The 14,463-nt window shown below is 35.9% G+C and overlaps 1 protein-coding gene across 1 annotated transcript; it reads left to right on the forward strand.

Annotated features, from left to right (window-relative positions):
- Positions 1-1,287: 1,287 nt before the first annotated feature.
- Positions 1,288-13,880, forward strand: LOC134241838 (stalled ribosome sensor GCN1-like; the record flags this gene model as incomplete). Its single annotated transcript, XM_062723865.1, has 19 exons — positions 1,288-1,508; positions 2,005-2,212; positions 2,400-2,596; positions 2,884-3,073; positions 3,196-3,266; positions 3,381-3,596; positions 6,737-6,901; positions 7,134-7,295; positions 7,438-7,530; positions 8,259-8,402; positions 8,612-8,881; positions 9,331-9,444; positions 10,066-10,296; positions 10,635-10,828; positions 11,210-11,421; positions 11,750-11,901; positions 12,054-12,155; positions 12,460-12,675; positions 12,904-13,880. Coding segments are annotated over 19 exons (3,287 nt in total), but the record flags the coding sequence as incomplete, so codon positions are not given.
- Between the last annotated feature and the right edge of the window lie 583 nt (positions 13,881-14,463).

A 14,463-nucleotide genomic window follows, 5' to 3' on the forward strand; every position in this document is an offset into this window, starting at 1 on the left:
GCAGGTTTCATTTCGAAGATACTATGAGCCCTATAATGACCAAACTTGCATGGATGGTACATCTTAGGATGCATTCTACTAGACTTGCTTCGGATGCGAATCTGACCTACATTTTCCGGTTAAGTGAACAGGTTAAAGTTTTTGGTGCAGGTTTCATTCCCAAGTTTCTATGAGACATATAATGACCAAACTTGCATGGATTGTACATCTTAGGATGCATACTACCAGTCTTGCTTCGGATGCTGAATCTGACCTACATTTTCCGGTTGAGTGAACAGGTTAAAGTTTTTGGTGCAGGTTTCATTTCCAAGTTACTATGAGACATATAATGACCAAACTTGCATGGATGGTACATCTTAGGATGCATATTACAAGACTTGCTTCGGATGCTGAATCTGACCTACATTTTCCGGTTGAGTGAACAGGTTAAAATTTTTGGTGCAGGTTTCATTTCCAAGGTACTATGAAACCTATAATGACTAAACTTGCCTGGATGGTACATCTTAGGATGCATACTACCAGACTTGCTTCGGATGCTGAATCTGAAGTACATTTTCTGGACGAGTAAACAAGTTAAAGTTTATGGTGCAGGATTCATTTCCAAGTAACTTTGAGCCCTATAATGACCAAACTTGCATGGATGGTACATCTAAGGGTGCATTCTACTAGGCTGGCTTCAGAAGCTGAATCTGACCTACATTTTCCGAATTAGTGAAAAGGTTAGTTTTTTTATACAGGTTTCATTTCCAAGTAACTTTGAGCTCTATGTTGAACAAACTTGCATGGATGATACATCTTAGGATGCACACTAATGGACTTGCTTCAGATGCTGAATTCTACATACATTTTCCAGATAATAGACCTCGTAAAAGTTATGAGTGCAGGTCTATCACCAAGAAACTATAAGGCTTATATAAACTAAAGTTGCACAAATGATGCATCAAGGGATGAAAACTCTCAATCTTGCTTCAGATGCTGGATTTTAATTACATTTTTATGATGAAGAACTAGTTTTAAGTTTTTATATAGGTCTATTCCAAAGTATCAAAGATGCTTAATTTGGATTTTAAACATTTTTATGCTCTGTATACATTGTAGTAGATTAAGGCAATTTTAAAATCTTTGATTATTTAAAAACTGCCAAAGAATGAAATCAAAATACATGCTTGTGATTTTTTAAAGATTGTCCTGTATATTGTTGGCACTATGCAGAAACAAATACTCTTGTTAAAAAAAAAAGTAATTTGAAGGGTATTAGTAGACATTATGAAACTTAAATTTTTTCAGCCATCGTACCGGTGTTACTGGATGCTCTACAGGAACCGGCCAAGAAGACCCTAGTCTGTCTACAGACCCTGCTGGAGACTAAGTTTGTCCACTTTATTGATGCCCCCTCCCTGGCTCTTATCATGCCAGTAGTGGAGAGGGCATTCCAGGACAGAAATACAGAGACCAGAAAAATGGCAGCTCAGATTATAGGAAACATGTACTCTCTGACAGATCAAAAGGTAATTAAAGAGCAATTTTTATATAAACTATTTGGTAGACAATGTAAAGTACCGGTAAAAGCTTTAAAAATCTTTACATGGGCCTGTGGGGTGTTGAAAAAAGGACAGTGCAAAGAGCATTTCAGATGAAGCCTGGATCATTGGCATGAAGCCAGATAAAATGCATGTATTTTCATTGCAGATCAGAGCATTTTCTAAAAATTACACGAGGAAAAGATGACGTCAGTTTTCATATTTTCTATTTCGATGCTGAAATTTTCTGATTAAAATCAAATCATATGTTGTTCATAACTGTAAATTTCTGTTATTGTTGCCTTCTTCATATTTTTTAAGCCCTGCAATATTTTAAGTAAAATCTTTTCAAAATTATGATCTGTTGTAAAACTTATATTCATGTATCTATTTTTTTTAATCTATGAAAAATTGAATCTATTGGATGTGTAAGATACTGGATGATAGATTCATATTTCTACAAACTGATCAAACTCCATTACAGGACTTGGATCCTTACATAGAGAAGGTGATACCTGGTCTGAAGCAGTCCTTACTTGACCCCGTACCGGAGGTGAGGACAGTGTCCTCTCGCGCCCTCGGTGCTATGGTGAAGGGAATGGGAGGAGCTAAGTTTGACGAGCTGCTGAACTGGCTGATGGAGACGTTGAAGTGTGAACAAAGCTCTGTGGATAGATCTGGAGCTGCCCAAGGTGACTTTATTGTAAAATTTATGCATTATGTGTACATTGCATCTGTAATGCATTGTGTTTCTGATCTTGCACTCATACACAAAATGCTCTAAATTTACATTTTCTTTGGTTCTTTGGGCAAGAAAAGGTTTTTAAAAAATTAAGTCAACAAAGTTGAATTAACTCTGATGTTGCAATATGATTGCAGGATTGAGTGAGGTGATAGGGGGACTGGGTGTACAGGAGCTCCATCGCCTGATGCCTGGGATTATCCAGACCGCGGAGAGGAATGACATCCCCTCCCATGTCAGGGACGGTTACATCATGCTCTATATTTATCTCCCAGCTGTGTTTGAGAAAGACTTCCTGGACTACATTGGACCCATTATTCCTTCTATTCTAAAGGTACGGTTGTGATGAAAGGTAAAAAGAAGTTATGTTTCAAGGATGAAAGAATACTGAGTATTTAAATACATTGTTAATTTGGTCTGTGTCTTGATGGAAGTTGGCTTCATCTTCTTGAATGTTAAACTTTCTTTTAAAAAATTTCTGTCATACTTTGATGTCAAAATGGCAGCTTTTTCCTTTATTTATTTTAGACTCTGTTTATGTCAGAATAGATATTTCTATGTTCTTTTATCAACGATTATCGATTAAAACAGATTTAACTAGGAAAGTTTTATAAATTCCAGGCTTTGGCCGATGAGTCTGAGTATGTGAGGGACACGTCTCTGAGAGCGGGCCAGAGAATCATTAATCTGTACGCTGACACAGCCATAGAGTTACTGTTACCCGAGCTAGAGAAAGGCTTGTTTGATGACAACTGGAGAATCAGATTTAGCTCGGTCCAGCTGCTGGGAGATCTACTTTACAAGATCTCAGGTAGGCCTTAGATAAAGAAGGATTGAGAACCTACAAATCTGGGCCAATTGAATGTTTTTATGTTTGAGGGTTGATGTTGATTATTTATTGATGGTGATGTGTTGATTTTATTCTTCTGTCAGGTGTGTCGGGTAAGATGTCTACAGAGACAGCTCACGATGATGATAACTTTGGAACTGAAAACTCTCAGAAGGTCAGTAAATTAAACTTAGCTGTCACAGGAGAAAATTCACAGAACATTATCTAGAAGTATTTTCCCATATCTATTATGGAGAAGTCTTGAATACTTTTCTTTTTTTTTGTGTAGGTCATCCTGAGAGCCCTGGGTCGTGAGAGACGTGACAGAGTGTTGGCAGGGCTGTATATGGGGCGTTCTGACACTGCCCTCCTGGTCCGTCAATCGGCCCTTCATGTGTGGAAGATCATTGTGGCCCACACTCCCATGACTCTCAAGGAGATCCTCCCCACACTTTTCTCTCTCCTCCTAGGCTGTCTGGCCAGCACTAGTCATGACAAAAGACAGGTAAGACAAGGGTTTGAAAATGCTAAGCATGTGATTTTGTTTTATAGAATTTTCATTTGAGTATACTGTAAAATTACAGATTTTTGTAAGAGCAAATTTTTGATGTTTGAGAAAAGAATTATTGATTTGTGGGGATTGGATTTCGTGGTTGGAGAAGTGTTGAGTAGTAATGCATTTGAAATTTTATATTTCTGACTCTTTTCAAAAAGATTCATTCGAACACTCTTTGTTTGAACTAGTTTTTAATTCCACGACTATACATATTTTGGTTGTATATCGTCCCCCATACTCGAAAGCCCATCCAATGTCTACGGCGAAATTCTTTGACGAATTTACACCCTTTCTTGAAGAAATATTGTCAACCCATCGCACGGTTATAATTACAGGAGACTTTAACATTCATTATAATAAAACTAATGACTTAGACACGATCGCTCTAAATGAAATGTGCAATGACATGGGTTTAGTGCAACTTGTCAACTGCCAAACGCATCGATCTGGAAACATACTTGATCTGATCATGATATGAAAAAACGACAAAATAGTGTTGTCCGAACCGACCGAAAATTTTCAGATAAGTGACCACTGTTTCATTCATACATATATATCTCTTCCTAAGCCTAAGGTAACAAGGGAAATCAGAAAAGTTAGAAAACTAAAGGACATAGATGAAATGCAATTTCAGGCGGATCTAATCCAATTCAACGAAAGTGCCACCAAATATGAAAATTTAGAAGATACAGCAAAGTTTTACAATTCAGAACTCAGAAATATTTTAGATAAACATGCTCCGGAAAAAGAGAAAATTGTCACTATTCGACCTTCCCTACCATAGTTTACAGAAGAATCGCGTCTTCTTAAAACACGTTGCAGGTCAGCGGAACGAAAATGGAGAGGAAACAAGACCCTGGATAATGACCACGCCTTCCGATGTGCTAAACGAGCCTACAGGAAAAATCTCAGATACAACAGGTATCAATATATTAACTCCAACATAGCCGAATGTGGAAATGGTTCTTCAAAAATGTATAAATTAATATTTGGATTGATTGGCAGAAAAAACTGCAATCCTATGCCGCTTAACGCCAGTGATGCATCACTGGCGGAGGAATTCAGTCCTTCTTTATGGATAAAATTTTAGCCATTCGCAACAGTTTAGATGATTTTGAAAAATTTGACCCAAACCTCGGACTTAAATGTAGTTTAAAAAGAGTTTAATACCTTTGTTCCAGTTTCAGATGAGGATGTTTTACGTGTGATTAAAAGTTCAAAGCCCACTACCTGCCCAACTGACCCAATCCCGTCAAAATTAATCAAACAATTTTCTGATGTGTTATTGCCAACAATTGTTTTCATAGTTAATAAATCACTAACATCTGGTTTATTCGCTAATGAATGGAAAACTGCTATAGTTCGACCCCTGTTAAAAAAAAGTGGTTTAGATGTGATTTTGAAAAACTACCGTCCTGTAAGTAATTTAAGTTTTATATCAAAAATTGTGGAAAAATGTGCTCTGAACCAATTTATGAAATATCTGGAATCAAACAGATTACTACCTAGCTATCAAAGTGCATATAGAAGAGGGTTCAGTACCAAAACAGCTCTCCTGAAACTGTCATCAGACATTCTGTGGAAAATGGAAAAACAGGAAGTTACTGCCTTAGTCGCATTGGATCTCTCTGCTGCATTCGACACAGTCGACCATGCCATACTTAGCAACGTGTTAGAAACTACTTTCGGAGTATCTGAAGTGGCTCTTCATTGGTTTCAATCATACCTTTCGTTCAGGAAAGCTGAAGTGCATATCAACACGTCTAAGTCACAGCCTAGATGTCTGGACTTCTCGGTGCTGCAAGGCAGCATATGCGGACCTGTGTTATATACCGTGTACACGAGTACGCTACAACATTACATCAAAGATTCAGGTGTGTCATTATTAGGTTACGCAGATGACCACTCTGCATACGACAGTTTTAATCCGAAGATTTTCGCTGATGAGAAACATGTAACAACAAATTTAGAAAAAGTATTGGTTACTATCAATGACTGGGTGAATCTGAATAAACTAAAACTTAACCCTAGTAAAACTGAATTTGTACTATTTGGCAGTCAACAGATGTTATCTCTATCATCTTCCATTTCCCTTAATGTAGTGGATACGGATGTTAATTCATCTCCTTGTATCAAATATCTTGGATGTTATCTGGACGAAAATTTAACTTTCAAAAAATTTGTCAGTGAAAAATGCAAAACAATTTCATTGAATTTGTACTTGATTAAACAAATTCGCCAATATCTTAGTGATGATTCGTGTAAACAAATTGTACAGTCCCTTGTCACTAGTCATTTAGATTATGCAAATAGTGTCTTGTACGGATTGCCAGAGTGTACCATTAAAAGACTATAGTTGTTGCAAAATCGTGCTGCAAAGCTTGTGTTGAAGCTGAGGTCTACGGATAGTTCTACTGAAGCACTCAAACGACTACACTGGCTACCGGTACACTACCGCATTAAATTCAAACTTGCATGCATTGTCTTCAAGTGCATTAACGTCAGTGACAGCCCACAGTATCTTAAAGAAATGCTCAGTTTACGAACATCATCATATGGCATTCGATCCGTAAATCCTGCAGCGAAAACATTGAACGTCCCGTCCATAAGACGCAAAACTTTTGCCTCTAGGTCTTTCGCGGTAGCTGGACCTTCGATTTGGAATGAGTTGCCAACAAACGTTCGAATGTTAACTGATTTCTGTATTTTTAAACGACATCTCAAGGCGTTCTACTACACATGTGCTTTTAAATAACATTTAATTGTGAACACTAGTATATTTTATTTAAACAGCCAGTGATCATTTAGACTTTATTTGATATTTTAACATATGCATTGTTTTTTATCATATGTATATATTCTATTGTTTGTACAGCGCCAATGATTGCATACTATATGTAAAATTGAGCGCTTTAACAAATTTTTTTAATAATAATAATATATTTGGTGGTGGTCATGAATTTGTGGATTGACCATACCTTGAAAACAACGAAAATTAAACCCCACAAAAATATGTGATTTCACAGTACACAAATTAATAAACTGAATTTCTGTCCTAATTTGTGTTATCAATTTTATTTGTATGTTAGGTGGCAGCTCGTACACTGGGTGACCTGGTGAAGAAGTTAGGCGAGCGAGTCCTGCCTGAGATAATCCCGATCCTGGAGAAAGGTCTGGACTCGGACCGAGCGGACCAGAGACAGGGAGTCTGTATCGGACTGTCCGAAATCATGAAGGCCACCAGCAGGGAGCATGTAAGTGACCACATAGACAAAACAATATTTATGTTCCCACATCTTAAGATAGGGTCTTTCAAAAGACTTACATTTGAATAGATCATCATTCTGGAATTTAAAGATTCACTGTCGTAGTATTAAATAGAAAAAAGTTTTTATATTAAGAAATAATTTTGTGTTTCTCTTAGTTGAATCTTTTGATTGGGAAACAATTAATAAATGAATTAATTTTTTTCTTTGTCTGTGCTAGGTCTCGGTGTATGCTGACAGTTTGGTGCCCACAGTCAGGAGAGCATTGACTGATGAGTTACCAGAAGTCAGGGAGGCAGCAGCAGAAACATTCGACAATCTCCACTCCAACATCGGCCAAAGGGCTCTGGATGAAATCCTGCCTCTCCTTCTTAAACAGCTGGTATGTTGCTTTACCCCAGCTCAATTTATTTGGCATGCATGTATGCTGGTAATTGCATCTTGTGTCAACTTTTAGAGAGCTGAAGAATAATTCTGTGTTCCAAAATTGGCATCAGAGAAATACATGTAATAAATTTTTACAGGATGATGAAGAAAAGTCAGATTCAGCTTTAGATGGGTTGAAACAAGTAATGACTGTGAAGAGTAGAGTGGTCCTGCCATATCTTGTTCCACAGGTAATTACTAAAACTGCCAGTTTAATATTGTAAGATACATACTGTATAGTATTGTAATGAAAAAAGTTTGTGTGGAAGTAGAGTAGTCTGAATTGAGTTATGGCCCTTGCCACCTTGCTAATCATACTTATGTAGCTGACCATGGGAATTTCCAATCCTGCACCAGGCACTATAGCATCCACACGAAGGTTTCTCATGCAGTGCCTGGGAGAACCTTTTTCTGGTTTCCCCACCCCTCCTTTACGAGGGCCCCCTGCTAGGAGGTTGTATGGCCTCAGTCTCAGACCTTCCCCTGGGTGTTAATGAGTGAGAGATCCACTCTTGTGTGTCACCCAGTAAGCAAGCATTACCACCACACAATGAAGTAATGTAGTAATATGCGTATTTATAGTGGGATTTAACAAATGATTTTAAACAAAGTGTTTTTATATACTTTTGCAAATTCAACTTTTATTTTTCAGCCTATAGACAAATGTATTACAGCAGAAGTTTTCATATCATAAAAATTCTTTTCTTGATTTTGATTCGGGTTAAATACCACAAAATATACTTTAAATTTTGTGCCATTTTTGTTGTCATAATGCATTTTAAAGAAAGACAACTCTAGCAAACATTAACTTACAAACAGTTTCTTTCAGAGTTATTTCCCTTTAAACGGTCATCCAGATTATGCATATCTAGGAAAAATAAACATACTGATTTAATTAAATTGTTTTATCCATTTCCAGTTAACAGCGCCTCCGGTAAATACTCGAGCTTTATCGTTCCTGTCGTCAGTGGCTGGCGATGCCTTGACCAGACATCTGTCCAAAATCCTGCCAGCTCTTTTGTCATCTCTTAGTGGTAAAATGGACACTCCAGAGGAAGCAGAGGTATCTTATTCTTTCTTCTAGAAAACTTTTGTTCCTCATTATGTTTGTAAATACATTTTATTTGGAGTTTTTAAAATAAATTTTTTTTTACAGATTTCTTTCAAATTGTGGTTTTAGAAATGTATACTCGTAACTTGACTGTTTTATCATAATTGAGGTTAACAAATTCATTTCCCAATTTGATAATTCTGTTTCATCTGTTTTTGCAGGAGATAGGTTACTGTCGTACGGTAGTATTGTCGGTGACTGATGACGTGGGCGTGAGAACGATTATGCAGGAACTTCTTAGTGCCTCCCAATCCCCCACTAACAGCGAGTGCTGGAGCGCCGTCGTCATCCTCCATACCTTCTGTGAGAAATCCAGCGCTGATTACTCAGATTATCTCCCCCAGTTGTTCCGCGGACTGATCGCTCTGTTTACGAGGTCCTCAGATAGAGTGTTACATGCAGCCTGGGATTGTCTCAATGCAGTCACGAAGGTGGCAAATTAAAAATTATGCATTTTCTATAATGGAAATTTTTTTGATTGAAAAAATATTAGGGTTAAACTTTTGAACGATGGAAAAGAAAGACTTAATTTTATAAATTTCTCATTTCTCAATGGATTTTTGTTCTTTTCTGTGTGAGCAATAAGCAAAATTTATTTTAATACATTTTTTTTTTTTAAGAAGTCCCCTGTAGAAAGTACATTGTCTGCAGATAAGCAATGTACTATTTTCATTTTGTTTTTAATTTAAAGATAATTAAAATAGAGAAAAGGGGAATAATGCTTATTATTGATTGTTTGGGTTTTATAATTATTGCAAAGAGTAGATATTAGGAAAATAAAAACCCATCAAGATGTACTAATGTTGTATACTTAATCTCTCAGTGACTGTCAATTTTTTGGCAGAATGATGTAAATTTTTGTTTTTTATTTTATTTTTAGAAAATTGATGCCACAGAAATGTTTCAACACATCGCAGATGTCAGACAAGCTGTTAGATATGCAATGTCAGACTACAAAGGAAAGGAATTACCTGGATTTAGCTTGCCAAAGAAGGTATTTCTGTACTTAGAGTTATCCTTCTTTGCAATGAAGCTATAGCTATTTGAAGTGTGTTGAGCGAGTACTCTCCCTTTGATGAAAAAACAAATATTTATATTAAATTTATTTTATTTTTGTTTTAAAATTTAATTTTCATATTTTATTTTATACTGTTATGTTTATTATACATTATATTTGTAATATTCAATAGAACTTTTCTTTAAGTGTTCAAGATTTTGAAGTAAATTATCTTTTACTTAAAAGCAACTATAACACTTTGTCAACTGTAAATTTTAAGAACAAGTAGACACTCTTCGCATGCTCATGACCTTGACAGCCCGAATTGACCTTGTTCGGGCAATTCTTTGCAGACCTGTAACAACCTCGGTTAACGCAGGTTACTCATTAATTATCATAGTAGGAATATGTTCAATCTCTCACCTAATAAGACTCTTCTATTGAACATCAGTCTAGTCAAGAGTGTATACTGACTGCACCTCAAATGTTTTTAATTAGTATCTAATCCATATATTTCAAATAAATGAATGTCAAAGGCAAAACTTGAAAGATTTAAAAGATTAATGCTGATTTGTGATTGCCTTAGTTTAAATGATATTTACAGAAATTTATTTTTAGGGAATTGCACCAGTGTTGCCAATCTTCAGAGAGGGCATTTTGAATGGCTCTCAGGAAATGAAGGCTCAAGCAGCTGATGGATTAGGAGAATTAATAAATATCACCAGTGCAGAAGCACTTAAACCATCCGTAGTCAACATCACAGGTCCTCTCATTCGTATCCTTGGTGACAGGTTTACCTGGCAAGTGAAGGTGGCTGTTCTCGAAACTCTGACTCTACTCCTGGCTAAGGTTTGTAAATCTTCTCAACAGGTTCTTTTTTTAGTGTGAAAGTTTACCAATGAAATGAATTTTCTAGATTTAAAAATATTTTGGATCCCAGAATATTTAGCAATCATCTAATTTTGGCATTATTAGCAATGGTTTTAGTATTGCAAAAATTAAGTATTTTTAAAAATTCAACCATGAATATTCTAAACAAAAAAAGAAAGTTATCTCTAAAATTGCCAATAATTAACTACGCTAAAAGTAATTGGCCACTTTTTAAGTAAAATCGCTAACTTTGTTGGTCACTAATATTGTTTGAACACTTTTTTTAAACTGTTTACATTTTTAATTGAATATTTTAGGTTGGTGTGCAGCTGAAGCCGTTTTTACCACAGCTACAGACCACGTTCTTGAAAGCCCTGAATGACCCCCAGCGACAGGTCCGCCTCAAGTCAGCGTCCGCGTTAGGGAAACTGACGGTTATTCATACAAGGGTGGACCCACTGTTCACAGAACTTCACTCAGCTGTAAAGAATGCTTCAGACCAGAGTGTCAAGTCAGTGGAAGTCTATACTTAATCCAGATACCTGCTAGCTGTTATCTTATTTATAGTGTCATAAGTAGGGACTTATAATTTCTTTATTCACAAAATCATATGTTCATACCCACATATAATATATGGAAAGTGTTTAGCCTTTCTACATGTAAAAATGAAAATGCTGTATCAGAAAATTTTCAGTTATCACTTTTTAAGTTATGTTGAAGCTGAACAGCAGTGTATTCTGCAAAAATATACCTGTATAATACATGTATTTATAAGCTGATCATGCAAGATTGGATTTGGCAGGTTTAACACTTTCAATGCAATGGCAATGACAAAGAGTATTTCACAAATTAAATTTTGAACCAAAACGGTCATTGATATTTTTCTCTGTAGGGACACCATGCTTCAGGCCCTGAGGTTTTGTATCTGTGGAGCAGGAGAGAAAATGTCTGATGCTTCCAGAAAGGGAATTATGGGAACTTTAGTAGGAATGCTGGGAGTGCAGGAGGAATCCACTCGAACTGCAACCTCGGGCTGTGTGGGATCTATGTGTAAAATCTTGCCAGAGGAAGAATTGACTGAACTCATGATTCAACAGTTATTAGGTCAGTAAACATAAGATAACCCTTGGTATTTTTTGAACTCTATGAGATTAATAAAGACTTAAGATATCTGATTGTTCAAGATTTTTATAGTAAGAACTCAAACAAAAATTGTAAATAGAATCAACTCAGGGTGACTTATCTCTAATATTCTTTAGATAACTGAAGTTCAATTGTAGCATTGATAGACATGTGTATTTCTTTAGTTTTGAATATTCAAAACTTTTCCCGACATTGTGGTTGGAGATATTTTGGAGATATTGTAATGGAGACCCTGTTTTTGAATTGATTTTAGCCTGTTATGGTGAATTTTATTTTTTTTGTAAATTAGATACCGCTGAGAGTGGCGCTGACTGGACACTGAGACATGGGAGAAGTCAGGCGTTAGCGGTGGCCCTCAAGGAAGCCGCACCAAAGATCTGGACCTCCACCTTCCAATCCAGCATTGTCAAGTGTCTGTCGGGACTTGTTGACTCAGACAAGGTCTCTTTTACTCCTTCATTCATATATAAACAGTAGCTTTGTTCATTTTATTTTTTAAATAAAGAGATAATGGGAAAAACAGGAAGAAGTTACATAAGTTTGGCCTAGCAGAATTGTTTGACATAACTAGCTGACTGTTCATTGATTTACAGGTACCTCTGTGTCAGAGTGGGTTGAGAGGGTTAGGATATGCCTTGTTGTATCAAACCAAGTCATCTGATGTTGACACTGAACTAGTCAGTCTGCTCATCAAGGTAAACTTACAGATATCCAGTATGTAGGGATGGTTTTAATGGGTAAAAAGAAATATATTCTATTCATAGTCAGAGGTTACATAAATGATGAAGAAATATTCTGAAATAAAAATTAAATTAATTCTTACCATGAAGATTTTTAGAATTCAATTTTATCATAAACTGTTGCTTTCAGTTGTTGATTTTAGTTTATATGCACTTGTTTCATGGATTATTGTGACTTCGCAAGTACCTGTTCAAAACCTGATTTTGATATACATGTTCAACAAATAAAACAAATTAAAAATTTGCCTTTTATTTACAGGGATTAAAGAAGGACTCCAATGACATTAAGCTGTTGGTTACCCAGGTCTCCTCCCTGATAGCCAGTGATGACACGCCCCTCCCGATGTCGGCCATTAAAGTCCTCGTCCCGGCCCTAGTAATGGGCACCAAAGAGAAGAACACGATGGTCAAGTCCAGCAGTGAATATGCCCTCATCTCAGTGCTTAAACTCAGAAAGGGGGATACTCTCCTCAATGTAAGCAAGCTTATTGAAGGAAATGGGAAGTAACTGTGTTTTGTTAAAATACTGTTTTATTTCCATGACAGAATGACTGAAAGTGCATCTTTTAATTGGTTTTAATTGTTAAATAGGAAAATTATTTATTTTGTGTACCATGTGATATAAATTTAAATTTTCAAAATTGGTACTGCAGTAAGTTATTAGATGTTTTCTCTGATTCAACCTTTGTTGGACCTTTTGCAGCAAACACTTGCAGAACTGGATGTTGGAATGAGAGAGTCTTTGAGTGATGTGGTTACAAAATCCCTAAACAAACTCTGTAAACAACCTGAGCCACCATTGGATGAAATAGACGACACAATTCTAAAGTGAAATCACACGACTCCGAGCTGTCCAATCAAGTGTGTAGCTATGTTATGGCTGATGTCTGTTTCATCTTTAAATTATCAGCTTCAGAACAACACTTTTTTTTTTATGATTTCACTTTTTACATACATACATGAGTTTCATAATTTTGTTTTCCTTTTTTTTTTTTTGCTAATTATTTTGTTGAGATTCGGGGTTCAGATCATGCTAACAAATTTTCTCCATGTGTTTTGAAAGATTTTAAATTTTAGTTATAAACTTCCAAGAAATTTGGATTGTACTGTTGAGAGATTTTACAGTGTGCAGGCCAAATCTTACTCTAGAGTGTTTTCACAAAGGTCTGTTATTTGTACATGTATAAGATGTTTTCAATTGCTTTGATTTAGATTTACTTCAGATTTCTATGTTATAAGTACACTTGCTTGTAATAAAATGCTACAAAATAAGCACTATAAAGATGAATATATTTTGATTTAATACAAAGTATTTATTTGGTTGAAGACCTTTAAGGCCCGTTCTTAGTTTCTGCTGTTAAACAAACACAGTTAAAGGACTTTGATCGATTTGTATATCTCGAGTGTGTATATTTTTTGAACATTGGAAGTACACTTTTATCCTGTCAACCAATCTGTATTTAAAAAAAGAAACTGAGACTGTTAAGTCTTGCTTTGTAATGATTTTGTTTTGCTATTTTTCAGTTTATGTTTATTTTCATCAAAGTTGGTCTCCAGGATGTGCATAGTGTACTCAAGAAAATGATGAACACAATGTGTGAAATGTGAAACAAAAAATCATAGTGCTATATATGCATACTACATGTATGTCCATCATTGAAATAAAGCGATTCAATTATTTATCTCCTTTCTTTTTTAATCAATTATATGTATGGTATACTATTGAATTGTATGCTCCAGGGATGTTGAATTTGAATTGGTATACATGTATATACTGGCATTACCACCATGTTAAATAGATTTCTAGATATTGAATCAACATCCATTGATACAAATTGACTAACTTCTTACATAATTTAGATATTTTAGTTTGTATGATGTCTCACTTTGAATTCAATTAAAAGTACTGAATATAATTATACCCCTATCAGTCACTGCTTTACCCTTGTGTGTGTGTCTGTCTAACAAATTTTTGCACAATCGCATTTTTTTAGCTCACCTGAGTCGAAGGCTCAAGTTAGCTTTTCTGATCACATTTTGTCCGGTGTCCGTCTGTCTGTAAACTTTTCACATTTTCGACTTCTTCTCAAGAACCGCTGGGCCAATTTCAACCAAACTTGCCACAAAGCATCCTTGGGTGAAGGGGATTCAAGTTTGTTCAAATGAAGGGCCATGCCCTTATTCAAGGGGAGATAATTTGGAATTGATGAATATTTGGTGGTATCTTTTAAAAATCTTCTCAAGAACCACTGTGCCAGGAAAG

This window comes from Saccostrea cucullata, unplaced genomic scaffold (assembly GCF_032062105.1).
Source record: "Saccostrea cucullata isolate Sc308-1 unplaced genomic scaffold, CSIRO_AGI_Scuc_v1 ctg7, whole genome shotgun sequence".
Classification (NCBI taxonomy): Eukaryota; Metazoa; Mollusca; class Bivalvia; order Ostreida; family Ostreidae; genus Saccostrea; species Saccostrea cuccullata.